The sequence below is a fragment of the Rosa chinensis genome, chromosome 2, assembly GCF_002994745.2.
Source record: "Rosa chinensis cultivar Old Blush chromosome 2, RchiOBHm-V2, whole genome shotgun sequence".
Lineage (NCBI taxonomy): Eukaryota > Viridiplantae > Streptophyta > Magnoliopsida > Rosales > Rosaceae > Rosa > Rosa chinensis.
In genome coordinates this window covers 76622524-76649876 of record NC_037089.1, presented here as the reverse complement: position 1 = coordinate 76649876, position 27353 = coordinate 76622524, and the positions used below count along the sequence as shown (strand labels likewise).

Here is a 27353-nt window from a genome sequence, read left to right as displayed (position 1 = left end):
TTGCTCTGGCACTCTTCATATGAAATGTTCCTTTGGGTGTCTAGAATGGATCTGGAAGGTTTCAGCTCATTTGAAGTTCATTTGATCAGGCGGCCGCTCCTTCTTCTTTGCTTGGCTTGGTTTCTCCTCGGAGTAGGAATATGTGTAAAATTGATCTTTTAGTACATTTCCATTTTTTTTCCATCATTTCCAGGTAATTATGGACCTAACGTTCATTTCACCTTCATCTACTCAAATGTACCTAAAAATAGAAATTGAATTAAAAATCGATTCAGTTAAGGAATTAACTAAGCAAAATGTGAGGAATTAACTATTAAAATATCACATTAGAATGCTCCTATCACCTACCCTAGAACTACACAATATGCAAAATATCTGAATAAGACTGAGAAAATTTTCTGTCAATTGCAGAAGAATTAAGCTAAGAAATACTGACCCATTCACCTGGGCTAAGCAAACGATAATATTCGGAAAATCTTTCACATTCACCAAACACTTTACCCTTTGTTGCCCAGCACCTGCAATTGGTTTTAAATGTTTGAAGGCTCAATCAACTGTTTTCTATTCAGCTACCAAGCAATAAAGTTGGGAAATCTAGTTAATAACAACACACACAGATGTTGGTATAGGATATAGAAACAACAAAACAAAGAACAAACCTTCATACAAACAAAAATATCAAGCAAAGTGTACACATTTACATATTTATGTTCAAAGTATTCTGTGGCACAGCCCACAGAATGAAGATTGTTGGAAAAGTACCTACAATAATGTGTCATGAACAGAGAGAAGGATAAAGACACAGTTAGCCCTTTCCCACATCAACTAATACAATTTCCTAAAACTTGTATGGTAAGTAGTTAGTTGACATGAATTCTGCAAAGCTTGTATCACTACTCATAAATCACTATCGAATTGAAAATTTACGAAGATTCAAATCTAGCATACAATAGAAATTAGAAATGGCTAAATCTTTCAACTATTTATGCAGTTTGTGAATATTCTATTAATAATACTGCTATTTTGCTGACAGAAATACCCAAAATGAAAATGAAAGCTAGTCAGACATGCATTCAAATAGGAAACTTTTTCAACTCGGTGGCCTTTTTCTTTGAATATATCATATCTCATCGTTTTCTTTTTTAAAAAGCCTGAAATTTATACAATTGCTATTTCAAATAATAATAAAGCAAATTCAGTCAAGCATCACATTTGTGCCAAATCATCTAACTAAAAAGCAAAAGTCATTTTGACTATCACGGTATGAACACTATGTATTTGGTGTGCTAGATAACCTATCTCACTATGTCAAAATAATAAGAATGGAATGAAGCATCTATGGAGGTCCAACAAATGAAAACGCAATAACCAACTATCCGTACAATTTTGATGATCATATGAAGTCAACAATTCCTGACCTTGTACCAAATAATATCAAGTATTCCTAATTTTGTACCAAATGGTAAACAAACCTTTATCAGCCAACTATTCATACCTTTAGAGCTTTAACTTGTATTAGACTTGAAACTACTAGTGAGATTTAGTTTGATTGTTTTTGTAGTATAAAATGATGGCTTTCATATAACCAATGAATAGATTTCAGTTAGTTTCATAACTATTATGTTTCGCTCATGTAATGTTCTTTTTAAATCAGAAGCACATATTTATCAAAAGAGAAAACCTTTTAAATCAGAACTAAACATTTATCAAAAATAGAAAACAAATTTTTTTTTTTTTTTTGAGGTTTATTGTACTTGAGGTTTAAATTTGAAAAGCAAACTCAGAGATTAAGCACATTAGACACAGCTGTTAATACGTTAGCATTCTGTCTGAGGTTCATCAAAGATGAATGTCAATCAATAGCAACTTATTTGATTGAAGATTAGGAAGTAAATGCATGAAATGAAATGATATCAGTGAAAAACTTGATTGAATGCAAGACATATCATAAAATGTTGACAAAGTTCATTGTTTTTGTTTCAAAAAGGAGTCAATAAAATTAGCATATTCAATTACTGCACAACAAAAAAAAAATTTAAATTACACTTACACAGTAATACATGTTTAATGTTGCGAAAAAAAAATTTATACTGAATAGAATGAATCATTGTACAAAAAAAAAGTAGCATAAATTTTGAATGAAATCAAAAGAAATGTGAAAGATACATTTATCAAAACTGTACATTTTCTACTGAAACAGGTTTAAATGTTAAACTAAAATTTTCACATTGAATTTCCAAACCAACTGAACAAAATTGAAATGAATTTATTCATTTGTAATTATAGCCATAACTAAATTTCAAAACTTTACAGTAAAATCTGCCAACTTTCTCATTCATTATTGTAGATTATTGAAAAGAAGACAAATGATAAAGAAAAGTGTAGAGTAAAATTTTAACCATTTTGTCTAGTAATATAAAGGTTAAGGGTCCAGGAATATCAATCTAGTGCTACCAAACTGATTTAGTAATCATTCAATCATAGTTGTGAACAATGTGTAAGCAACGTAATCAGAGCATTCTTGTTTATATCATTATAACAATACCTAAAAATATTCTGAAGTGTCTATCAAGCATTGTCATGACAATGAGTTGAGCAAATGATTTTATCAAAAAGCAAACTTCTTCATCAACATTAGGAATCCAAGAAAGCAATGAATCTCAATTTGTCAAACTCATATAGGCTTTCAATTAAATAACAAAGAAGGAATAGTTTATTCACCTGGTTTGATCCCAACAGAACCAACAGCAAAAAAACTGCACCACTGCCACTCTGTGTTAAGCCTAAGATAGTGCAGCTGGACACAAAACAGTTATATAGTAAGTGAATAGTTAATTTGTTGACATGAATTCTGCATACTCATAAATCACTATTGAATTGAAAATTTACGAATATTCAAATCTAGCATACAAAAGAAATCAGAAATACTGCTGTTTTGAATACTAAATGAGTTGCTATTGTGAATACTGCTGTTTTGGTACTGTATTAACTGACAACGTTTTATGATATTTCTTGCTGGCATTTGATACACTAAGTTTGCAAAAACTTGATTATGCAGTTTGTGAATACTTTGCCAGCAAACTTACTGCTCTTATTAATAGAGAGTATTCACAAACTGCATAATTTGTCAGAAATCAGAAATCAGAAATACTGCTGTTTTCATCAAGTAGTGAGCTTGCTGGCATTTGGTACACTAAGTTTGCAAAAACTAAGCCTATTCAAATGTAAATACTTTCTTAAACAGTCACAAAAACAGGACAAAGGAATATTAAAGTGCAGCAACCATTAACAATCCTTTTTCTTTATTGAATTAGGTTGTTATTTCTATCAATCAAGTGTTTAAATTACCTGGTTCAGGCTTGACAATATCAGAAAAGTATCGTCAGCGATTTCTACTTGCTAAAGCGTTGAAAAGTATATCAAAACAAAAAATATTGTTCTGTACACTGATCTAGCAGCAAAAGAAACAATAGCAGAAAATTAATAAACATCAAAACCATACCTTAGAACCTTTCCAATCAATCACCAAGATGCTAAAGCCAACCCATATCAATTACACACCAAAGTACACAAAAACTACTGCAATCCTCGCTCTCGCCAGACCCACCAAAACCACAAAGTGGGTGTTGTCGAAACCAAATCCTCTTCTTTCGCTTTCTATTCGAGCACCACAGTATTCTCCAAACCAAACCCAGTCCCTCCTTCTAGAGCATCAACAAAACAACAGGAAAACCACGACCACTCTTAAGTCTTAACCCAAAACTTACAGTGGCACCCCGTAATTGATTGGGAAAAAGGAAGGTCAAAATGGTCATTTCGCACCGCTATGAACAGTTGTGAACAGGTGCGCTATATTTAGATCATTTAGAATATGTCACCAACCAAATAAGCTTTCCACACGGAAAAATTGTAGAATTCAAAGTAGAATAAAATTTCCGCACTCTCCCAAAAAATCACACGCCCAATTCTTAAGGAGCGAGAAGTCAATTCATCAATTGGAAACACGTACAAGTACAATAAACTAGTGGAATTCCCATATCCCAGTCCAACACCAATGCCATTATATAAATGAATTCTCTTTAATGAATTCATAAGTCTGATTTGGGCTTCAGATCAACCACCTCAGCCTGGGTCTAAAACTTTGTATGTCTCAACTTAAATGGTTCAACTGGGCTTCAAGTTTCAATTGCTCCAGTTTTGGTGTGTTTCTAAGTTCAAGCTCTATACAAAATAAGTTTAAAGAGTAGGGCAATGGGAAGATATAAATTATGGCAATTGCATATTGTAATGATTAACGTGAATGAAGCTTAGAAGAGGCCTAGTTAAAATCTTTACACATTATAGAGAATATGAACAGAGGCATATGTTTTATTTTATTTAAAATATTTACTTATTTCTGTTGTTTAGTTTGGTTGCGCATTTTGCGAGCAATAAGTCCCCACATCTGTTGTGTAGGGCTAGTCGGGCTATGTGTCGGTGTGTGCACTCAAAGTGCCTTGTTTGCTCTAGGTAGACGGCCAGTTCCTTGCTTCGTCAAATGGTCTCTACCGCCTAGTGGCAGGGTAAGACCAAGTGTCGTCGGATTTATCCTCAGGCGGCAACATAGTAGGAAAGCTGTGCGTCTGGTAATTATGTTATGTTGTAATCGGGTTACATATCAAGTTATCTTTCCGTTATGTCACCGCTATGTCAAAGCAAATAGAGTCGCCAGTAAAGTGCTCTTTGCTAATTAGTGCTTGTTAGAATACATGTATTTTGTAGCGTTTTCTGATATTATTTCATGACGTGCTCTAGATGTTTATTGTAATCAGGGGTTTAGGCTCAATGTCCCCCCTTGTATTCGACAGTTTCATTAATCAAGGCTAGAGGGTAACCGCACCAAGCCCTCATTTCAAAAAAAAAAAAAAAAAAACAGACTCTGTTGTATATTAAAACAGTTATCTTATTTAGACTGCTTGAAGCTTGGGATGGCCATGAATGACTAACTGGGGAGAGGAAATACAAGGCTGGAGGCTTTCACATAGTCTATACCAGCCATAACCAAACCGTTTGACTTGGACTGTAAGGAAATAGAGGTTAAACAAAGACATGCACTTTTTGACAAATCACGGAAGTCATACTGATACACGGATGTGATACGTATACACCAAGGAGCAATAGGTGGTCAGTCTCCTTCTTCTTCTTCTTTTTTTATTTTTTTCAACAAACTTTATCCAACATTGGGAATAGAACAATTATTAGATCAACCATGAATTCAAATATATTCCTCCTTATGTTTGTATCTCCTCTTTTTCGAATTTCATATGTATATACAACAAATTGTGTGCAAATTCTATGCAAAATTTTTATTCTAAATAAAACCAGTGCCGGTCCAATATGATATTAAAGGATCAGATTAAGCATTTTCATATGTGGACAATTGTTTGTATAAGAATCATCACCGTTTTCTTTCCTCTCCTTTCCAAGAAAGGGAGCATTTATGCTTGTTATATAACAATCTCATGACTATGTTCACATCCCCATTCATGGCATATTGAACAACCTTCTAGCCTAAGCAAAATAGGTATGAGATTCTTTCTTAATGCCAACGTGAGCAATGAGCTAGAACATTTCTTCTGAAGGACAAAAGCTGAAAAAGTCATACGCAACCCCTTGTTTACAAATCCTTTTGCAACTTTGCTTCAATTTCCAAATGATTTTGCAGCAGATTTCCTACATTTTCCGGGAAAGTGAACAACCGACGCTTAAACCAACCAGAAAAAAGAGGGTTCAAGCCCTTTGAGTTTGACCACCTTTTTCCATTTTCATGTGAACAGAGTTAAATCCCTAAATAACTAATAACCAACTTCCACCCCAATTGTGAAGGTCAAAAGGGTCAGAGAAAACCCCCCAAAGTCTAAGCTCACGCAAATGACAAGAATGGCCTGTGGAAGGCACAACACAGGCCGGTTGGTCATCAGAAAGTCAAATTCCAAATCGAACGACAGTGCCACGAGAACGGCACCGGTCGACTAAAATGACGAAACTACCCCCGTGACAGGCTTCTGAGAAAGAGCAGGGACAATTGCTGGCCCTTGCAGAGAATCAAAGCCGACCAGCAATTACTCCACTGTTCCATTGCTGTCATCCATAGGGAGACCACAGCCCCTCTCCTTCCAAGAAGAACCCACTTCCTTCTTCTCTTGTATAAATTCAATCTATCCAATATATTTCTATTCAACCCAATAGAGATATCAAAGCATCCATAGCTTAGACGTCGTGCAAGAAAACATCGATCATAATCGTCAATGGCAGGAGTTGGCAACAGGGCAAATGTTGATTTCGAAGACTTGTTACCCGAGATGGCGGACAAGCTCGGTGGCGAGGGGCTGATAAGGGAGCTCTGCAATGGTTTCCAGCTGCTGATGGACAAGGAGAGAGGGGTCATTACGCTTGAGAGCTTGAGGATGAACTCTGCTGTTCTGGGCCTTCAGGATTTGAGAGAGGACGAGCTAGTGAGTATGTTGAAGGAAGGTGACTTGGATGGAGATGGAGCTCTGAATCAGATGGAGTTTTGCGTTTTGATGTTTAGATTGAGTCCTGAGCTGATGGAGGAGAGTTGGGTTTGGCTCGAGCAGGGCTTGCAGGAGGAGCTAAATAGTAATACTAAGAGACCTTGATCTTGATTTGTATGTATGTAGAAACTGAGGAAGAGTTTTGTGCTTTTTCCTCGGTTTTGGTTGCATTCTAGTCTTTACATCTTCATTGTTGTTCATTCTGAAGCAATGAAATTGAATACAGAGGAATTAGTAGATATCAATCATTACAAATTTACAAACACGTCTCGATTCATGAGTATCATTCTTGTGCAGGGGTCATTCTTAATTGTCTTCCGATCCTTATTTGGATTATTTGCTATATATATGATCCTTGCCATTACTAACAATAATTTTCTAATGATATGAAACTGGCAGGAAAGAACATTATCTATTAGATGAACAAAAATGATACTCTGTGCTTTCATTTTTCTAATTGTCAACTGCACGAGGAGATTACAACACTGATCTGGGAAAGATGCAGGGCTCAGTCGTGGTTGAAGGAAAAAAAAAAGGGTATATATATATATATATATTTAGAGATGTTAGTCCTGTTGTTTTATGAGAAGCTATAGTCCTTTTGAATAATTTCGTTGATGTTCAGTAAGTTCTTTTCTCTTCGATGACATATTCAGAAGATCTTTTTATGACCAAAATAAAGACTTTGTAATGAATTACCAATCATGAAGTAAATGCTTAAATTTGAAAAAGGGTCTCTTCTATAGTTTTATAATACTCCATGTTAGATGACAACGTCTTAGTCATTTGTGTCATCTCAAGGCTTTGATTTTTTTACCTATTACTTGGACTGCAATTGGTGTCATAGTAATAGTGTCATCCTAAAGCTCTTAAAATTTAAAACTATAAATTAACTATAGTTGATGCTCAGACCAGACTCAGACCGTTTGGTATATATTTCAGCCCGAATTTTGCAGAAATCTTAAAAAACTTAGAGAGACTGGACTGTCAGTTTCAATCGAGAACGGGCTCGCCAGGCTTTTGGGCTAAAACGGCCAGCCCTGATTTCACTTGATCATTCTCAAAACGGGCAAACTGGTGATCGATAAAAATAAACAAAACTATTTTTGATGCATGAATGCATCATACACCTAGAACATTAAATCCGCTTTCCACTGTTTTAAGGTTTTAGTTTATATGTTCCATAGAGCCCCGTATATTGAGCCATTGGTTTTGGCTCAAATGATAAGAGGGAGTTCCAGTATTGGGACAAAAGAGAACCCCATATTTTTGACTGCTTCAAAAGGGATTCATCATTTCCCTTTGTCATTCGGATACGGGATCGAGCCCAAATCTACAAAATTAACATAGAGCGGTTCATCGGGGAATTAGAATCTTCGTTAGGTTAGTTGCAGCTTTCGAGGAAATCTTGGATGACACCCAATTAGGGGGGGCAAGGGGACCGAATGGATAAACTAAAACAAGCGTCGTTCTACTTCACTAGCTACCCATTCACTGCGCAAGCAAACCACATAGGGACCCCAAACCAAGAACCAGCAGAAAGATTAGACCTCATTTGCAGCCAGTTAGATATTTTATATGTAATTAACAACTTGCTATTGTTATTCTCAAGAACATATCTGAAACGATGTTGGATCTTACAGAGGCAACTAGCTAGTAATTTCGAAATAGAGCATCATTCAGTACGACTGCACATGTCAAATTTTAGACACGAATATATAACTGCAGCAGATTTAAAACTTGTTCTGTGAATTGAAACCATGGAATTTATAGCCGTTGGGACATGTCAAAATGAATAAACTGTTACTTACGTTACATAGATGCACGTACCAAACTAGTACAGGAAATGAGGAGGAAATTAGTCGAAGCCATTCACAGGCTCACAGCCAAAATGAAAGACTGAAAGCGTATGCACATCCAGGCCAAATTCAATTGGTAGTGGCCGGGTGTGGAGAATGATCGTATATATACATTATTGTGATGCTTACGTATCATTAATTAATTTTGATGTCGAGTTACTTTCAATACACTTCTGATAGTTGCATGACTTGCGCCAAATACGTAAATATTTATATTGGATTCATTAAAACACTTGTATACATAGGACAGCTATGGATCTTAATGCTACTTTTTATGCTGAAAGACAACTAATTACCTCATATACTTTCCTCTTGCTTTTGGTTTTTCCACATTCAAAATTTACTGATGCTCACCAATAGAATGAGTAAAAAAAAAAACATTTATATTCTAAAAAAGATGAAGAGGAAGTCGAATGAATTAAGAGAATGCACGGTAGCAGTACAAACCAGATAGCAAGCTTAGTGAAATGTAATTTTAGCATTAGAAGAAGCCCAAGAAAATCCCATCATCTGTGACCTAATCTTTTGTCTCTGAAGAGAGTGTCTAGCTTTGCAGTGCCCGGTGGACAAAATCATTTCTTCCAAGGCCTTTCCATGTTTGAGCAAGAACTTTGCCAGGCTCACTTCATTCTCGCACTCTAAAAACCCAAGAATCTTCACTATCTTAAGGTGATGCAAGAACAACTTCAAGTTTAGGGTTTGGGATTCCCAGTATTTCTCTTCCTCTGAGTTAGACATTTCCCACAAATCCTTGTTCCATTGCTACATATGCATAGATGAAAAATTAAATTAGATTTTGAAAGAGAAAAAAAATTGAGCAATGTAATGTTGATTGACAAAAATTAATCTCCTTTAAAATACGTACTCTCCTTTCAGTTTTGAAATCGTTAATAATGTTGAGAATCAAAGTGTGAAGCATAGGACAACTCCTGAATATGGATGCTAATCCAGGGACATTGTTCTTCTTGAAACCCGTGTGCAACTCCAAAGATTTCAGATTGCTAAACTGATGCAAATAAACTGCAAAATAATTGTTGTTTGATAGAATCTGCACACAAAAAAAGTTGCCATGCATGTATAAGTCATTCTCTTCATGAGGAAACGTGTCTCTATTTGGCATTTCCTTTTGTTCGCTAGATTTTTGTTGGATGTAGTTTTTATAGAAGCACATAAGTGTTTTATTAAAAGCATTTGAAACTATTCCATAAAAAAAATAAAAATAAAAATAAAACAAAAGTATGCAAAAGTACTTGTAGCATGGAGGAAAAACTTCAACAGGCACTTCATCAGAATGCACTGAAAATGCTTCTCTGACTCCATAAGAACAGTTCTAACTATGAAAACCATTAAAAATACAATTCATCCACAAGTAAGGACACTATTTAAAAAACCAAACTATATAAAATTAACAACAATAACCATATATCCACAAAATTATTTCAGTCAATACACATGTTACATATATCAAGAAATTCTACTCGCTAAGCTAACGATGTCAAACCATGATCTACACAAGAAAAGATTGAAGTACCTCAATACAATTGCTTTCGAGTGTCAAGCAATGTGCAAGAGAGAGAGCCGAAAAAAGATTGGACACACTTTGAAGCTTTGCAACACTAATATCTTCATGGAGCAAACCAATGGAGGCCTTATGCAAGTAACTCAGATTCTCTATACAGATATTATCACTAAGAGCATTGTGTTCCCACAAAACCACTCCAAGCCTCGGCGCATCAATCTTCACCCAACTCTTCTCAATGTACCCATCAAAACATTTCGCTATCCGCAACCTCTCCAACTTCGAACCCGAAACATCCAGCCCTTGCAGCTCGAAACAGTTCTCTAGGGTTAAGTCTTGCAGAGCACGGCACCCAACCCTAAGATGCTTCAACCCAAAACACGTGTCGAGGCTCAGTTTCTTGAGCAGAAGGAAGGACGACTCGGAGAACATATCGGAGAGAGAGGGCTGGTTGCATAGACTGATCCGGGAAAGCGATAAAGACTGAAGAGATCGGAAACCGCTTGTCATTACAGAAGAAGGTGGCAACCGGAAACCGGGTCTCCGGGACTTTAACTTGAAAACCCTTAATGAGTCGCTGGCGATGACACATCTAGGGAAGTTGAAGTAATCCTCTGTGAAAACCTCCACGTCGAGCACCTGCACCTTGTGTCTGATTGCGAGCCGAATCAGACCGTTGAGACGTGAAAAGCTCAGCCGGGCCCGGAACCGGAGAATCCGAATATCGGAGTGCTTGTCTCGGTTGTTGAGGACCTGAGTGATAAAGTCGGACTCTTTGCAATTCAGAGAATGTGACTTGGATGAGGAACATGGTTTCGGAAATGGGTTTAGGGTTGTGAAGTCGAGGTCGGGGAAGGACGACCAGAGCGAACGCCACCTTTTTGACAAGACGCTGGTTTGCGCGACGGTTTTGATGGGGAGGAGGAAGAGGATGTGGTGGAGAACGGCGTCGGGGAGTTCGGTGATGCGGTCAATATTGTTGTGGTGATCGGGGCTGTGTTCATTTTCTTTGCAGAAGAAAAGCTTTTTCTTCTTGGCAGCGGCAGATCTTGTTTCCATTGATGAATGGGAAGTTTGCGTTTCTCGATCTCCTGATTTTTTTCAGTGGTCTTTGGTGGTGAGAGAGATGCTCGAGCTAGTTGCCTTAGGGTTGAATTGTTCAATGTTTTCAAGTGAGGTGAGAACGAGAACATCGTTTGAGTTTGTTTCGAACTAAGTTTGAATTATTTAGATCTAATTCAATTTGCAAAAGCAATATTATAATGATGAAAAGATAAAATTTTTAACGTCCTTTTATTCTATTAGGTTTTTATTTATAAAAATTTTACGAATTTGTCAACCTGTATTATTTAGTGAAATTTCTTCTTTCTCAAGATATTAACCAGAAATTGTGGAAGAAAACTTATTTTTAAACTTTTAATTTTATTAAATTTAGTATTATTGGCAAAGTAAGTAGGATATGCAAATCCAATCACTAGGCTAGGGGTTTACCAGTTTGCTTATAATTGGAACCCACAATGTCATAGGTATAGATCGATATGGAAGGGAAGGAATAGGTAAAGTTAGCACAACTCCATTACGGTCGTTCCGAATCGAAAGGCTTTGAACTTGGGATATGGAAGAGAGAAGAGAAGATGATTGATATCAACAGCACTCCGAAGCTCGACGGATGAGCCGCGGATGCAGGGAACCATATTTGACATCTTCTTAGGGATGCAATGCTCTTGACTGAACATGTACCAAAAATTTCATTAAATATCCAATCTAGAGATTCTCGATTGGGGGCAGAGATGGGTGATCCATTGCTTAAGCATTCTTCGACTTGCAACTTCTCCAATCCCATTCCAGATATCTCCAGATTATCTACCACCTTCACAACTTGTACATCTTTTAGCTGAGGACAGCAAATTTTGAGATGCCCAGGACAGCTAGGAGTACTCATTATTCCTTTGCACTTGTTTGTGGTCAGTTTCCCAAGGCAAGGGAATGAAGAGCCCGAAAGTAAATGCACAACCAACTCGTCATTAGTTAGAAACAAAGGAGTGAAGCGAGGGAAGACTCCTGTAAACCCAAATAGTCTTTGTGATATTAATTTCGATGACTCATATCTAACTCTAGCTTCCAACGTGAGGCTCCTCAATGAACCACACTTCAATACACTGGGAGACAAATGAAACCGGTCATAAGGCTTGTTACCACAGGAGGCATAGAGGGCAAGTTCTTCAATCATATTCCTCATAACCTGATGAACTAACATCATATCGATTATTGAACAGGTATCCTGGACCAACAGTCCATGCTGATGGTTCTATAGGGCGGACGAGTCTTGGAAATGAACGTCACTTTACACTAGTGCACTAAAAATAATCTGGGTTTTGGGCTGCTTTACTCTATCAGTGAATTAAAATATTTTTCATAGCGGAATAAATGAAGAGAAGTTTCTGTTTCAAAGAATGACCAACTTGCAGTCAAAACAACAGTGCATGCAATGCAAGATAATGCATCTCAAAACTAATCTCAACAGAACATAATTATTATATCAGGGATAAGTCATCTAACATCATCAGATTAAAAACAAGAAATTTAGAACCATTTTATAAATTCCCCCTTTCACTCAGAGCCAATGAACTCCTATACTAATAAGAAGATCTTGCAGGGCTTAAACTTTGCAAGGGATTTTACTTAAAACTACCGGAGAAAATGATTTCTCACCAACTTTGATGTGATGGATTACTATCTTTTCTAGGACCACCCCATGCTTTTTCAAAATATTTACAAAATTATTCTCATCTGGTGTTCCAGAATATGATTTCATGGTCACTTGCCTCAGACTTGGCATGTGGAATCCATCTGGTTTATTTGAGAACTCTTCAGGTAAAATGCCCTGGAAATGAGAAGATCATGGTTTAGATACAGCAAATAATAATAAATGTATTTACATAGCAGCAACATCTAGAATTTCTGTATTTAACATATATCAGAGTACTCACATCTTCCACATAATCTAAAGTCATGTTCTTGAGATTGGGAGAAAGCTCAAGCAGTGCTGCCAAGCCAATCAGATCACATTGGGTATACCCTGTTCGCAGCTCCAAGTGGTTGAGGTTGTGAAGCATAAAACTTTTGGAGAAAGGATCCTTTGATGTAAGAAGCTGAGGACATAAGCAAATACAGCAATTATGTAGTATTATAAAAGGCTAGATTTGACGATCAGTAGCCTCAGGCACAGAACTAGGGTGGGGCTGGGTTGTGCTGCAGCCCACCCCAGTGAAAAGAAAAAGTTTATATGTATGGAGAACAAAGCCTGAGGCCATAAGAGATTTTCCTAAAAGAAAATCTTTCTGTAAAACCTTTTTATGTTTATAAGACTTGGGTGAATAAGCATAAGTATATCTTCTTCATTGATATGCAAACCTTTTTCTGTTTCTAAACCCTCCATTCATATGCTAACCCCAATTGTAAAACCTTTTTTTCCGTCTTGAACCCTTTTTGCTATTTTAAAAAATTACCTTGAAGAAATAATTTTGGCAACCTAAGGTAAATTTTGCCCCCCTCAATGTAATTTTCTGGTTCCGTCCCTGAGTATACTACTATATCTAAGAGGGACTTGTAAGAGAAGATTGATAGAGTACAACCATATGGGGAAAGGGACTCAACTCACAAAGAGTACACAATAAATAAACATACACATAAAGACAAGAAGTTCAATAAAAATAGTAATACCATCAGGCTAAGAAGTCAGAGCTTAAGTTGAAAACCCTAAAGTTGTTTCAGGGTGCCACTCAATCAGGATAACAACATGAACTAATAGATTAGCCTGTTATTAACTCTTCAAGATATTGAAATTCTTTAGGGGCGAGCTCCCTATCATGCATATGCTGAGGGTGTGATAAATATAAAGGCAGATGAAGAAAGTATGGGCTACTGGATCATTATTAATTTAATATCATAAAAACCACAAAAAAGGTTATGCAGTAAAAGGATAAATTTGAAAATCAGGAAACCTCTAGATCAGAATAACAACCTGGACTGATACCTCTTCGAAATAATGTCAAATGAATTAGTAATTTTTAGTAATGTCACTATATGTATCACTGTATGTGATAGCTGTAGTCGGAGTTGAATAACTTATGCATGGACATACAATAATCAGAGTGAAGAAAATTTTACTTTCCCCAACAAACAAACCTATAGACACTGCAGAAACATAAAAGCCAGTACTCACTACTCAGTAGTGGATGATTTCCCAAGTCTAGTCCCAATGCAAGTAATAACCAGCACATTTCAACAACTAATCACCCTTTCTATTTGTCTTCTGATTCCAAGATTCAATAACACTAAAATACTTTTATGTTGTTCAACCATTCAATTCTTACAAGGCAAAACTTATCTATGTGTATATTGCAGCAAAACCCGACCACACTCTGGTTAGTGACAGAGCATATTAGAGTCTGCAAACAACAATGTTATTTTTCTTAACCATCAAATCACAACTTCCCACAATGAGCCTATCTACCTTTCATTGCAAGATATTCCTTATATTAATCACACACAAAGAAAGAATGCACTAACTAACCAAAACGGAAACACAAAAACAGTAATCGATCAAGGCACAGCCCCGAAAGTAGTTACCTTAAACCACCAATTTTGCAAATTAAGCTGCTTCACATAAGGCGCTTGCTCAAGTAGCCTCACAATCCTGCTCCACAAACCATAGTCCTGCTCCATTATCCTCACAATGCTGACACTAAACTCAACCAGGGCCGGCGCAAACTTAAGCACAAACTGTGTAAAACTACAGTTATCAAAGCTTATCGAACATAAATTCGGGCAATCAATCTCAATCGTGTTCCTGTTATCCGAATCATATATATAAGCAAACGCCAGCTTCTTCAGCTTTTTACTACATATCTTCATCTTCTCCATTCCCCAACAGTTCTGGAGCTCCAATTCCTCGAGATTCGGACAACCCGATATCAAATCACACACCATCTGGTCCGTCAAGTAGACCTCGTCGAGATACATTGAGCTCAGAGAGACGAGCCCCATGGCGGCCATGCTCGCCGGCAAGGTGAGGTCGACGCGCGTGAGCTTCAACACCCGGACGGCGCCATTTCTGAGGACGGCGAAAGGGAAATCGTACTTGTGGTTGAAGGTCTCGTCGGTCTGGTGGTACTCCCGGTCGATGAAGAAGTCGAGGTGGAGCTCACGCGCGTGGAGGAGCGTGACGGCGCAGCGGACCCAGGAGTCGACGTGGAAGCCGAAGCGGTCGTGGTAGATGAAGGAGAGGGAGAAGAGGTCGATGGGGGAGTGGGGCCGGAGAATGAGGGCGCGGTCGACGAACTCGGCGAAGAAGTCGCGGTTATCGGAGGGCGGGTCGTTTAGGGGGAAGTGCTCGTAGGAAAATTTGAGGAAGCGGAGGCGGGACCAGAGGGGTCGCCATTTGCGGGAGATTAGGGACGTCTGGACGGCGTCGAGGGTCGGGAAGAAGCTCAGGATGTGGAGAAGGATTTCGTCGGGGAGGTCGTTTAGGCTTCGATTAGGGTTCCGATTAGTCATCGTCGTCGCTTCCATTGGGGTTTTGGGTTTCCTGGATTTTCTGAGAAATGGTGCTTTATTGTAGAATACTAGAATTGCTTCTGCAACTGACAAAGGCCGACGGATAGTTCGGGTTTGGGCCCAAGGCCCAGACTCGGGTTTGGCATTCGGACCCAACGTTATTATTATTATTATTTTTTCTTTCTGCTGTAATAATAGTGTATAAAGTATAAACTATAAAGTATAACATCTGTTTATCTTATATATCTCAACCTCAGACCAAAAAATATCTTATATATCTCAACCACTGTTTTAAAGTTTTAAACATTAAGGCGTACTCCGATGGGTTTTCGGGAGAGTCTCGCCAAAGTATAAACCTCAAGGCATAAGACATAAGTCTTGCAATACATATATACTAATATTTCTCTACACATGCTCTGCATGTAGAAGTATTTTTCTTTTCAGAATAAAAAAAATAAAAAAATAATTGATGAAAACAGTTACTGCAGAGAGAAATTAGTGGGAGAAAAAAGTGGAATTTGTGAGATTTATTTTGTTTATTTTTGTTAATAAAAATATAATTTGTAATTGACATAATGACTCTTATGATTTAATTAATTCTCAAAGTTTTTTTTTTTTTTGATCAGGTGAAATATCATTCATTAAACTGCAATTACAACGTTGCTGCAATTAATTCTCAAAGTTTTTTAATGTTTTAAGGTCATTTCTGTCAAAAATTTCAATTTTGGCTAACAAACCCTAATCCTTTAATAATAGCGTGTGTATATATATATACGACAGTAATTATATAGGGATAATAATAATAGTTATTCATTTAGGACTTATCCCTCTCTTTTGTAGTTGTTGATGACTCCTAATTTACTCATCTACAAATTAACCTCTGGAATTTATCCTCCATATAATATCTATGTTTAACTCATAAAGCATATATTCACGTGAAGCTCAGACGAAGTAAAGAAAGAAGTTCTAAACCTCCGATCTAGAGATAAACTTTGGAGATCAGCCAGCAAGCAGAGGGGTTTTCATCTATTTTACTCTTCAACTCCTTAGCATGAGTAGAAAATTATAGGCCTGCAAATTCACCATTCTATATATTATGCAGATCTGCAGTAAATTTATTCTGATTTTGGTGTACTTGGTTGGCTATTGTGTAAGCTAAAGGGCACAAATTAGAAACTGTTTCTTAGGCATATGTGAGACATGCAAGTCTAAGTTCTTGTAAATTTTACGCTCCATAATCCCGCTGGTTTAGGAACTATAGTCTTCCAAAGTCAATCTATAGTAATTTTTCCTATTCTGACTCTCCAGTATTCCAATCAATATTCCATAAATTTTACGATTCCAAATGAAAAATCCTTTTACAGGAAAACACTAGACATAGAGAAATACAATCCCACAAAATTTCAGAACTTATGCTCTCTTGAGATGAGAAATACAAGCCTCTAAAATCTATTGATATTTCTGACATAAAACTGCTTAGCATGAAATAAAAAATAATAAAAAACTTAAGGAAATTTAGCGCCTCAATTTAATTTTCTAGTTCCGTCCCTGGACACAACGTACGCAACAGGCTGAGTGCATGAAAGAAGCAAAAGATCGATGTGGAGGAGACTTTCTTTAGGAAACTTATTTAGGTTCCAATATAAGGTTTAAGTGATCGATGTCAGATAATTATGTAAAGTGACTGTATGAAGGAATAAAAAGTGTTTGACTAACCTTAATTCCTTGCTAATCCACCTTCCCGGCCAAAACCCTTTCTTTTCTTCACTCTTCTGTTCCTATGATGTTTTCAGTAGAATCAAAATCTAGTTGTTTGAAGGTGATCTAGACTTTGGACACTATGAACTGGATTTAAAACAACTAAGATATACACAGCCATTTAGTAGAAGGGTGAAGAAATATACATATCAATAAGCTTGTACATATCATTGGAAGTACATTTAATAAGGACATTCAAAATTAACAGTTTTTTTTTTTTTTTATCAAGAAGAAACTTCATTAATAATGAATTGGATACAATGAATTTTGACAACATCTCATACACAGAAATGGCCACTGGACTTCACACTGAAACACCAAAATGACTGACTGACAGAGCCAAAAAAGGCTCTGACTCAACTACAGACTTAAAACTTGCACAACAATTAAAAGGCAAAGACAATATGCGCAGGAGCAGTGAATCATTGACACACAACTTTGTCAACACTAACTCGCCACCCAGAATCCTCCTGACCTGCCTTTGATCGACCAAGTCTACACTCGTTGTGACTGCGAACTAGCTGGACCGTCAGACCTGAGACTAAATTAAATCTAATACCATTGCCAACTGCCGAAGAGAAGATTGTGTTTGCCAAAAATTGCAGTGCACTCGACCCAATAGCTAATACTTAAAACAAAACCTTGATAATGACTTATTGCTGAAAAACAAAACAAAAGAAAACCAAACCCTAAAAACTAGTAATAACTGCCCACCAACAAGGGCCCAACAAACATGAAACCTAGCCCAACCCCTTTCGTCCTAGCAAGGGACATCCATGCTGCGCACCGCCACCCCACTGCCCAACAACCTATTGCCATCCACCCTCCTCTGACCACCTTGAACCTAGGCATCCCCGTTATCATTGTCACACTTCCAGATTCGCACCGCCATCGCCTTTGGATTACTCCTGCCATAGCCCAAACGCCGCCAACAAAGCGGTAGTAAACCATATCTCCCACCACCACCAACACGAGCCTCAGGATCCTAGCCTGGAGCGCAATACCAACTGTGGGTTCCTTACCATCAAACGACCACCCCACTCGTCATCCACAATTAGATCTAAGGGGGAAAGGTCCCGATCTCGCCATCCTCCCTCCATGTCGTATCAGTCGTACCTCGACAAGGCCTGCCTACACTCGGAACAACCAAGTCGGCAATGATGGATCTTCAACCCAACCTCTGCTATCCTCCTTCAAACACTAGTAACTTCTAAGAAGGCAAAAAAAAAAAAAAAACTAGAGAAACTAAGAAGAGTTGAGGAAAACAAAGCTCCCCTCCTGGACCGAGACGCAGCGGCAGAATCGCTGGCTATGTCCTGCCGGCAGAGCACGAAGGCTGGTTTTCTTTTTTCTTTGGCGCATGAGGCGCGTTCTTTTTTAAAAACCCTAGTGTGGTAACATCCAAAAAGTGAAGAGTTATGATCAAAATTAACAGTTAAATACTTATTTTAAATTTTTATTAAAATATATTTCTTCAAAATACAAAAATTTTAACCGTTGATTTAAAAGTTATCATTGACTCCTCATTTTGAAGTATTTATTAGATAGAGGCCCTAATATATAATTTAAAAATTCAATAGTGTTAAAACGAAAAAATTGGAAATGAGATCATGGAATCCCCATTTACTTGTAAATATTATGTTTAAAACTCACTCTATAAACTTCTATATTATGGACAAGATCCTTTGCGGTGCGTTTGGATGAGAAAATTATGAAATCCGTAGAAATTTATAAATGATTGAATCTTTAACTTCATCAATCTGAAATTTCATTAATTGCAATTTCTATTGTTTGGTTGTATCTATTTAGGATTTGAAATGTGTAATAAATTAAGAAAGTTTAAAATAAATAAAAAAATAAAATAGAAAAAAAATCATGTTTTGGAAATGAAAATTGAATACTGCAAACGATTTCGTAAATAACACATATTTTGGTGGAAAATTTAAATAATGAATTCCTTCATTACAGAGAAATTTAAAATTTCCAATCTGATAATGCCAAATGAGGGAATTTAAAATTTTCAATTCAATTCCATCATTTTTTCCCTCATCCAAACACACTTCAGAGGAATTCAAGTTTCAACATGCAACTATCGGAGGATATAAATGGTTTAACCTTTGACAGGAAAATTACAATGTTCTCTTCACCATGCCGAGAGGGAACACGTAAAATCTTTTGCAAGACCACTCTTTGCATTTTCAAGATAGTCACAAAATTACGTTGATCGTCTCTTCCAGAATAACATTTCATCGTAACTTGCTTGAGTCTTGGGATTTTGAATTGAACTGATTTGTTTGGGAACTCTTCTGGTAAACCCTCCTGAATATTAGAAGATCAAAAAAAAAAAAAAAAATCTTCATAGAGATCATATCCCCATTACGTACTTATATTGCTTGCAACAATACGAGTATAACAGTGATATCCATGTTTCCAGTCTGAAGAGCCGTAATTGAAAAACCTATCCTAAAACCCAGGGTACACAGGGCCATATGCAGAATTCACCATAGGTACGTGACGGATGACCATATAGTGCAGGCATGATTAATTTACCACCTAAAAAAACTACCCAATATTATTAAAAAAAGGAAGAAGAAATAATCTCAATAGAAATTATACATGCATATGTCGATACTCTACACACACACATCCACAAAAATCATCCAACTTCAGCAGATGTAGGGAATAAAAAAATTTGGGAACAATTCCATCGATTCCTCCTTAAAGCTCAATCTTTAAACTTAATTTCATGGAGAAGCTCCTCAGAGGAATTCCATTTGGAGGGGGTTTGTAAATGCAACTCCCGGAGGGTACGAGTTCTCATCAAATTTGACACACAAGTTCAATCTTTACTCCTTGCTTTTTCAAGATGGTCACAAAATTAAGTTGCACTTCTGTTCCAGTATACGCTATGATTGTAACTTTCTTCAGCTTTGGCATGTTGAACTCAACTAGTTCATTTAAGAACTCTTCCGGTAAATTCTCCTAAATACGAGCAAATCAAAGTTCAGACATACTGCTCCATAACACCAAAAGAAAAACGTTATATAAGAGTACTCACATCTTCTTTCATCGTGTCAAGGTAATCAAGAACCATTGTCTGGAGATTGGGACAAAGTTTAAGCAGTGCAGCCATGCCAACCAGATCATATTGAGTATGGCCAGTCCGTAGCTCTAAATGGTTGAGATTATTGAGCTTAAAATCTTTAGGGAAAGGATCCTCTGATATTAGAAGCTGCATATGCAATTAAGCAATTATGCATTAAGGTGCCATTAGAAACCAGTGATCAAACACACGGGTTAACAAGTCATCAATGATACATGATTAATATTATAAGGTCATTTACAACTCATTCATCAAACGTGGGTAAAAGGGCAAAGAGGCTATACAGCAAAATGTTTAATCCGACAATCAGGAAACTACTAAATGAGGATAGAACCTGAAGTCAGACCCCTTCAAATAGCATAGCTATCTGTATGAGATATGAAACCAGATAGTATAGCTATTCAGTACAGATATGTATGTACATAACATAATATGTGCACTAAAGTATATCATCTAGCTTTAAAATGTTTATTGCAGCAAAATGTTCGCAAATGTGGTTACTGAGAGCTGATTAGAGTCTGCAAACAACCATTTTATCTTTCCCTAGCTACCATCCAATTCCCCAACCACTTCTTTCCGGGAGACCAATTCACAACATTTCGTACAAATTAGGCACATATAATTTCCTAAAGTCCAATTCAATGCCTGCAAAATTTAGCACTAAACTAATTCCACTTTCGATCTTTCTTTCAACAAGACAGGGCCATACATGAGAAGCTTGCACGCATTTAGAATGTCAACAAAGTAGACCAAAATTAACCAAATCGAACTATAAGAAAATAATAAATGATCAAGCAGAAGCCACAAAATTACCTTATACCACCAATTTTGCACATCAAGCTTCTCAACATGAGGCGCTTTCTCCAGTAGCCTCACAATCTTACTCCACAAATCAAAGTACTTATCAGTTAAGCAAGCAAAATCAACACGAAACTCAACCAGGGCCGGCGCTTCCTTAAGCACAAACTGAGCAGAACTACAGTCACTAAAACTCAACGAACAAAGATTTGGGCAATCAATCTCAATGCTCTGCTTGGACTCACTATCATAATCATACCCAAGCGCTAGCTTCTTAATCCTATTGCTACATATATTCAAATTCTTCAACCCTACACAGCTTCTAAGCTCCAAGTCCTCGAGATTCGGACACCCCGAAATCAAATCCCGGACCATCTGATCCGTCAGATCAATCCGTTCGATAAAAATTGACCTCAGCGAGCAGAGATTCATGGCGGACATGTTCGCCGGCAATGTGACAAAGCAACGCGTGAGCCTCAAGACTTCTACACATCCATGTCTGAGCAACGAGAGATGAAAATCATAAAGCCAGGTGTCTCCGTCGTGGTAGTTGTCGTCGATGAAGAAATCGAGGTGGAGCTGACGCGCCTTGAGGCGCGTGACGGCGCAGCGGATCCAAGAGTCGACGTGGACGTGGTAGCCTTGGTGGAAGATGAAGGAGAGGCGGAAGGTTTGGATGGGGGAGTCGGGGCGGAGAATGAGAGCGCGATCGATGAAGTGGGCGAAGAATTGGGCCTGGTCCTGGGTCGGGTTGAGATCGGATTCGGGGGCGGGAGGGAAGAGGTGGTAGGAGAAGTTCAAGGAGGGAACGAGGGACCAGAGGGGTCGCCATCTGCGGGAGATGAGAGAGGTGTTGACGGCGTCGAGGGTGGGGAGGAACGAGAGGATGTGGAGGAGGATCTCGTCGGGGAGGTCGTTGAGACTCCGGTTAGGGCCGCGGAGGCGTTTGGCGTGGAGGAGAAGGACTTGAGTGCTCGTCTCTGCTGCCATGTGTTTGGATTTTCCGGGAGACAGAGTCCTTGTGTAGGAGAAGACCTATGAATTTATTTTGCCCAACCTACGTAAGCTTTCAAGGAGATAAAGACACGTGGTTATTGCCATATTCAAGGGTCTACCACGTCTCTCTTTTTTGGTCTCGTTCGGTTCACGAAAGAAAATAATTTCTTTGTCTTTTTCATAGGAAGAGAAATTTCTCAACAACTTTCCATTCCAATGTTTGATAACGTAAGAAAAGTTATCACGAAAGTTGTTAAAAAGTTTGTAAATTTTGTTATAAAATAATATGTTGTGGGTAATAAATGCAAGGAAATAATGAAGGAAAGTGATTCCTTTAAGGCCTCGTTTGGTTCGCGGAAAGTAAGCATCAAGAAAGAAAAGTTGTTCCTTTCCTGTGTTTGGGATGCAAAAGGAAAGGAAATACTTTCCTGAAGCAAAGGAAAATAGGGGGAAATGGTTCATTCCATACTCTAAATGAATCACTTTCCTCCCTTCTTTCCTTGCATTTATTACTCACAATATATTATTTTATTCCATTAATTACATACTTTTTAACAACTTTCCGGATAACTTTCCTTATATTACCAAACATCGGAATGGAAAGTTCATTTCCCTTCCCATGGGAAAGACAAAGGAACTACTTTCCTTTCCGCGAACCAAACGAGGCCTAAGAGCAAGTCCACTGGTTTGCTCTTGACTGGGCATAGTCAAGAAAAACCTGACTATATGACCTTGAGATCAAGCCCAGATGCCAGCGGTTTCCAAGCCTGATCGTGGATGACGTGAGGAGGAGCTCAGCAATGATCGTGGGCGACGTCATCACCAGACCCTCCACTGCGCCGCAAGGATTCACGTGGCCGGACGATTTGCTCCTCTGGGTTGCTTCAATCTCAGCCTAGGGGAAGCTTCTGGGCGGTTTGACGCCACAGAGCGGCAGGACGAGGTGAGGCGACCTCGGGTGGGGGGGGGGGGGGGGGGGGGCGGGTCCTTGGCCGGAGGACGGAGAAAAATCCGGGTCGGGTCGGACGAAAACAACGGGTCTGGTGCAGCTGCGAGAGAGAGAACCGCAGGGGGGGAAATGAAAAAATGAAAAATTTTCGTCCTCTGAAACAAAATAGAATTTTTTTTTTTTGCTATTTATAGAAAATTTTCAGATTTCAAAAATTCATAATAAATTCATACGAACTCCGAATATTGCGTTCCATGTATGCACGAGATCGTCGATACGATCTCTATAACTTTCATGAAGGAAGTTTTCCCAAATTATGTATGTGTAAAAAGTCGATTTTCGAGACCCTCTAAAATTATATAATAATGAACAGTATTAACCGGGCAAGAAAAACAACGAGTGTAAACCCATGTCCAGTAACAGTGAATAGTAACTTGACTGGTCGAATTCTTGACTTCTTGACTTTGCATTTTCTTGACTACGGGTGCACTTGCTCTAAGGTTTGGAAGGAACCATTTTCCCTTCCTTCAGGAAATGATTTCATTTCCTTTTACATCTCAAACGCAGGGAACTCATTTTCTGATGCTTACTTTCAGCGACGTGGCATTTAAGCTGGGTTACTGAGGTTACAAAGATACCCATTATAGTTTTATCATCTTCGCCTCTCTTCTAACTCTACAGCTCTTTACCTAAGCTTGTAATAGACCATTTTGAATCCTTTGAATTTAGATTTGAAGTAGCCCTGTGTCAGGTACTTTAGGTAAAAGATCAGTAGGAGAAGATCCGGATCCATTTTTAGAGAGAAATTTCAATTTTGCAGGTCAAACTAGTTAGTTTTTAAAAGACTAATATGAACAGTTTTCATTGATTGAACAAACTAGTTACATGAGCAGTGTCGCCAAAGATGACCAAGTGTTTTTAGGAGAATACCATTTGAAAGGAGTACTAACAAAGGAACTATTTGACGTTTATGCAATAACAGTATCTTGATGGCTAACTTCAACAAGCAGTTGGGATGAGCCAATTGATTTCCCATTTAAAGCTCATGAGTCTATAAACTTCCATATTATGAAGAAGAAGAAGATCCTGTTGCTTCACATTCTCGAGGCTTTCTACGTAGAACTACCGGAGGATATTGGTGACATGAGTTCCCATCAATTTTGAAGGGAAAAAGTGTAATCTTTTGTAATGCAGCTCCTTGCTTTTTCAACATAGTCACAAAGTTATGTTCATCTTCTGTACCAGTAAACGTTAGCAACTTAACATGCTTGAGACTTGGGATGTTGAATTTAACTGGCTTATTTAAGAACTCGTCTGGTAAACTCTCCTGGAAAAGAGAAGATCAAAGTTTAGATTGCAGCTCAAGAGCATTATGAAGAACAACCAAACCCAAAGTCATATAGAAACATCTAGAATTATTGTACTAATTATGTATGTCATAGAGCTCACATCTTCCTCTATCTTGTGAAGGTGATCAAGAATCATTGTCTCGAGATTGGGACAAAGCTCAAGCAGTGCTGCCATGCCAACAAGATCATACTGAGTATACCATGTTCGTAGCTCTAACAGCCTTACATTCTGGAGCTTGAAGCTTTTCGGGAAAGGATTATCTGATGTCACAAACTGAAAACATATGCATATAAAGCATTATTGTAATATTATTAATTACAAGAAGTTCAATAAAATACTGCCATTAGAAATCAGAGGTGAAACAACGGCAAACAAATTAAGCTTGAAATGATTAAACATGAAAAGTCCTCTACTTGTTTCTAAACAGCACCAATCAGGATAACAACAACCTGCAAGATTCTCTTGTTCTCTAATTGGCACTTGAAAAAGTTGCCAAAGTTGTATTACAGTTTCGATTCTCATTAAACCTAAACCCTTTCCTCAAAAGAAGGATAACAACAACCTGAACTCATAAATTACCCTACGACTGGTCATCCACGGCTAATTTTGTTTTAGCTTTCTTCCTATCAGACTTATCAGCACAACACAAGCAGTGATATTCTTAGCTCCCATAGGTTGAGCTTGTAGTGGACAAACAATGTTCCTTGGATCTTTATATCATAAAGTCATTTATAGCTGGTACATAAACTAACAGAGCTGACTATTTTTCTAACTTTCAAGCTTATTATTACTGAGGTAGCTAAAGGTTGAGTGACTAAGACAGTAACGACTATCACATACTCTAACACCAATTACCCTTTCCAATTTTCTTTCAACTCCAAAGATTCAATCACTAGCTAAAAACCTTAGTTTTTCTTATGTTCGTCTTCACTCCGACGCCTACACAACTCAAAAGCCTTGCACATAATCAGAAAACCAACCAAATTGCTACATATACCTCACAATTTAACACAATATCCAGATGCAAAAGGAGAATTAATGTATATAGCCTAAAACAACAATTGATCGAGCAAAAGCAAGAAACTTACCTTAAGCCACCAATTCTGCACATTAAGGTGCTTCACATGAGGCGCTTGCTCCAGTAGCTTCACAACCTTACTCCACAAATAGTAGTACTGCTCCACGTGAACAATAGCAATATGAAACTCAACTAAAGACGACGCGTTCTTAAGCCAAAACTGGGTAAAACTACAGCAATCAAACTTCAAAAACCAAAGGTTTGGGCAATCAATCTCGACCGTGTTCCTGGAATCACAGTCGTAAAAGTACCCAAGCGCAAGCCTCTTAAGCTTTTCGCTACGTATCTTCAAATTCTCCATCCCACCACTGTTGTGAAACTCCAGGTCCTCCAGATTTGGACACCCCGAAATGAAATCCATAACCATCTGGTCCGTCATATCAATCCGTTCCAGAAAAACCGTCCTCAGCGAGAAGAGGTTCATGGCGGACATGTCCGCCGGCAACCAGAGGTCGCAGCGCGTGAGCCTCAAGACTTCCACGCGCGAGTTTTTCAGCAAGGAGACAGGGAAGTCGTACATCTGATCGAGGCTCACTTCGTTCTGATACTTCTTCTCAACGTAGAGGTCGAGGTGGAGCTCACGCGCCTGGAAGCGCGCGACGGAGCAGCGGAGCCAGGAGTCGACGCGGGAGCGGTAGCGGTGGTAGTAGAGGAAAGAGAGGCGGAAGGATCGGATCGGAGAGTTGGGGCGGAGAACAAGAGCGCGGTCAACGAAGTCGGCGAAGAGGCGGGTCGGGTCGGTGTCGGGGGTCGGGTCGGGCTCGGCGGAGGGGAAGGTGTCGTAGGAGAAGTCCAGGGCGGGAACGCGGGACCAGAGGGAACGGCATTGGCGGGCAAGGAGAGAGGTCTGGACGGCGTATAAGGTAGGGAGGAAGGAGAGGATGTGGATGAGGATTTCTTCAGGGAGGTCGGTTAGGGCTCGATTGGTGGCACATGGGGCTTGAACCGTTTCATTGCTCGTCGTTGCTTCCATGCTTGTGGAAACTGGGAAAGCATTTTGGCGTTTTAGAAGGTGTTTATAATGCTTAATTGCATTTTGGTCCCCTAGGTTTACTTAATTTTACTTTGGTATCGATAATCTTCTAAAATTGAAAGAAAATCTCATAGCCTTCTAGAGTTTTAGACTTCTAGTGTCAAAATACTGGTTCCTCTATTCATTCAATTCTGAGTTTCTTTAGTGAAGTGTTTCTAGTCAGAGGGATTTCAATTTTACAGAATCTGGAATCTCGGAATTTTATAGGTTGCGTTGAGTTCAATGTTATGAATTTGGATAAGGAGAACGTAGTCGGGTGATTCATCGGTTACTTGTTAGCCTGGAAAAACTCTCGGTGAGATAAATGTATTATGGATGACATGTCCAACAAATCAAAGCCGGTGTGGAGATCATTTTAGGTGTGGCGCATTGATGGAGTGAAGTCTGTGAACTTGTTACATGACCATTGTCGCTCTACCAAAAGTACGTATTTTGAATAATATAGTGCTTGTTAAAGAAAAAGCGCATTATGTGCCTTCGTCAAAGTGACTGACGAAGACGGAATCAAGGAATTAGTGATTACCATCAATCAGTAAGAATTACGGATCAATCAGCATTTAATGTCATCATTGTAATTGATATTTCCGTTATAATTCTCTTCATATATAAAGGGACTATGAAATAAAATGAGTAGACCAATTCCAATTCCATTTTACTTTTACACGTTATCCAATTCCATTTTATTTGGAACCCTTGACAGGCGATTTCTTTACCGCTAGATTTGCGGATTATCACTTTGATGAGACAGTCTTCCCGTCGTTAGGGGGAGATAGGAAAAAGGATTTTCCAAGGGAACG

The 27353-nt window shown here is 38.3% G+C and overlaps 5 protein-coding genes and 1 long non-coding RNA gene across 6 annotated transcripts; 1 reads left to right on the top strand and 5 right to left on the bottom strand.

Moving 5' to 3' along the window:
- Positions 1–188: 188 nt before the first annotated feature.
- Positions 189–3731, bottom strand: LOC112190498. The gene is made up of 4 exons (XR_005805695.1): positions 3503–3731; positions 2722–2797; positions 437–518; positions 189–241 (listed from the first exon to the last, which is right to left on the bottom strand). It is a non-coding gene; the product is annotated as an uncharacterized LOC112190498 (long non-coding RNA).
- Positions 3732–6117: 2386 nt separating this feature from the next.
- On the top strand, positions 6118–6819 carry LOC112188418 (calcium-binding protein KRP1). The gene has a single exon (XM_024327532.2). The coding sequence runs from the start codon at positions 6288–6290 to the stop codon at positions 6657–6659; it is 372 nt and encodes a 123-aa protein (XP_024183300.1). The 5' UTR covers positions 6118–6287; the 3' UTR covers positions 6660–6819.
- A 2015-nt stretch (positions 6820–8834) lies between these two features.
- On the bottom strand, positions 8835–11081 carry LOC112186490 (putative F-box/FBD/LRR-repeat protein At4g03220). Its single transcript, XM_024324940.2, has 3 exons — positions 9945–11081; positions 9279–9461; positions 8835–9175 (listed from the first exon to the last, which is right to left on the bottom strand). The coding sequence occupies exons 1-3, from the start codon at positions 10989–10991 to the stop codon at positions 8873–8875; spliced, it is 1533 nt and encodes a 510-aa protein (XP_024180708.1). The 5' UTR covers positions 10992–11081; the 3' UTR covers positions 8835–8872.
- A 1353-nt stretch (positions 11082–12434) lies between these two features.
- LOC112190893 (putative F-box/FBD/LRR-repeat protein At5g44950) lies at positions 12435–15553 on the bottom strand. The gene is made up of 3 exons (XM_024330403.2): positions 14565–15553; positions 12923–13084; positions 12435–12816 (listed from the first exon to the last, which is right to left on the bottom strand). Exons 1-3 carry the CDS (start codon positions 15504–15506, stop codon positions 12592–12594), a joined length of 1329 nt encoding a protein of 442 aa, XP_024186171.1. The 5' UTR covers positions 15507–15553; the 3' UTR covers positions 12435–12591.
- A 4057-nt stretch (positions 15554–19610) lies between these two features.
- LOC112188910 (F-box/LRR-repeat protein At3g26922) lies at positions 19611–22190 on the bottom strand. The gene is made up of 3 exons (XM_024328141.2): positions 21166–22190; positions 20308–20481; positions 19611–20231 (listed from the first exon to the last, which is right to left on the bottom strand). The coding sequence occupies exons 1-3, from the start codon at positions 22138–22140 to the stop codon at positions 20070–20072; spliced, it is 1311 nt and encodes a 436-aa protein (XP_024183909.1). The 5' UTR covers positions 22141–22190; the 3' UTR covers positions 19611–20069.
- A 1810-nt stretch (positions 22191–24000) lies between these two features.
- Positions 24001–26523, bottom strand: LOC112190901 (F-box/LRR-repeat protein At3g26922). The gene is made up of 3 exons (XM_024330413.2): positions 25534–26523; positions 24545–24718; positions 24001–24422 (listed from the first exon to the last, which is right to left on the bottom strand). Exons 1-3 carry the CDS (start codon positions 26494–26496, stop codon positions 24162–24164), a joined length of 1398 nt encoding a protein of 465 aa, XP_024186181.1. The 5' UTR covers positions 26497–26523; the 3' UTR covers positions 24001–24161.
- Between the last annotated feature and the right edge of the window lie 830 nt (positions 26524–27353).

Bases quoted from the DNA above. Each gene is read 5' to 3' on its own strand.
- LOC112186490 (XM_024324940.2), bottom strand. From the start codon at position 10,991: ATGGAAACAAGATCTGCCGCTGCCAAGAAGAAAAAGCTTTTCTTCTGC. The intron at 9,462-9,944 runs GTACTTCAATCT...TTTTGTGTGCAG, and splicing joins TCGAAAGCAATTGTATTGAG to ATTCTATCAAACAACAATTA. The intron at 9,176-9,278 runs GTACGTATTTTA...ATGCATATGTAG, and splicing joins ATTTCAAAACTGAAAGGAGA to CAATGGAACAAGGATTTGTG.
- LOC112190893 (XM_024330403.2), bottom strand. From the start codon at position 15,506: ATGGAAGCGACGACGATGACTAATCGGAACCCTAATCGAAGCCTAAAC. The intron at 13,085-14,564 runs GTAACTACTTTC...TTATGTCCTCAG, and splicing joins TGCAAAATTGGTGGTTTAAG to CTTCTTACATCAAAGGATCC. The intron at 12,817-12,922 runs GTGAGTACTCTG...TCTCATTTCCAG, and splicing joins CTTTAGATTATGTGGAAGAT to GGCATTTTACCTGAAGAGTT.
- LOC112188418 (XM_024327532.2), top strand. From the start codon at position 6,288: ATGGCAGGAGTTGGCAACAGGGCAAATGTTGATTTCGAAGACTTGTTA.
- LOC112188910 (XM_024328141.2), bottom strand. From the start codon at position 22,140: ATGGCAGCAGAGACGAGCACTCAAGTCCTTCTCCTCCACGCCAAACGC. The intron at 20,482-21,165 runs GTAATTTTGTGG...TTGCATATGCAG, and splicing joins TGCAAAATTGGTGGTATAAG to CTTCTAATATCAGAGGATCC. The intron at 20,232-20,307 runs GTGAGTACTCTT...GCTCGTATTTAG, and splicing joins TTGACACGATGAAAGAAGAT to GAGAATTTACCGGAAGAGTT.
- LOC112190901 (XM_024330413.2), bottom strand. From the start codon at position 26,496: ATGGAAGCAACGACGAGCAATGAAACGGTTCAAGCCCCATGTGCCACC. The intron at 24,719-25,533 runs GTAAGTTTCTTG...ATATGTTTTCAG, and splicing joins TGCAGAATTGGTGGCTTAAG to TTTGTGACATCAGATAATCC. The intron at 24,423-24,544 runs GTGAGCTCTATG...TCTCTTTTCCAG, and splicing joins TTCACAAGATAGAGGAAGAT to GAGAGTTTACCAGACGAGTT.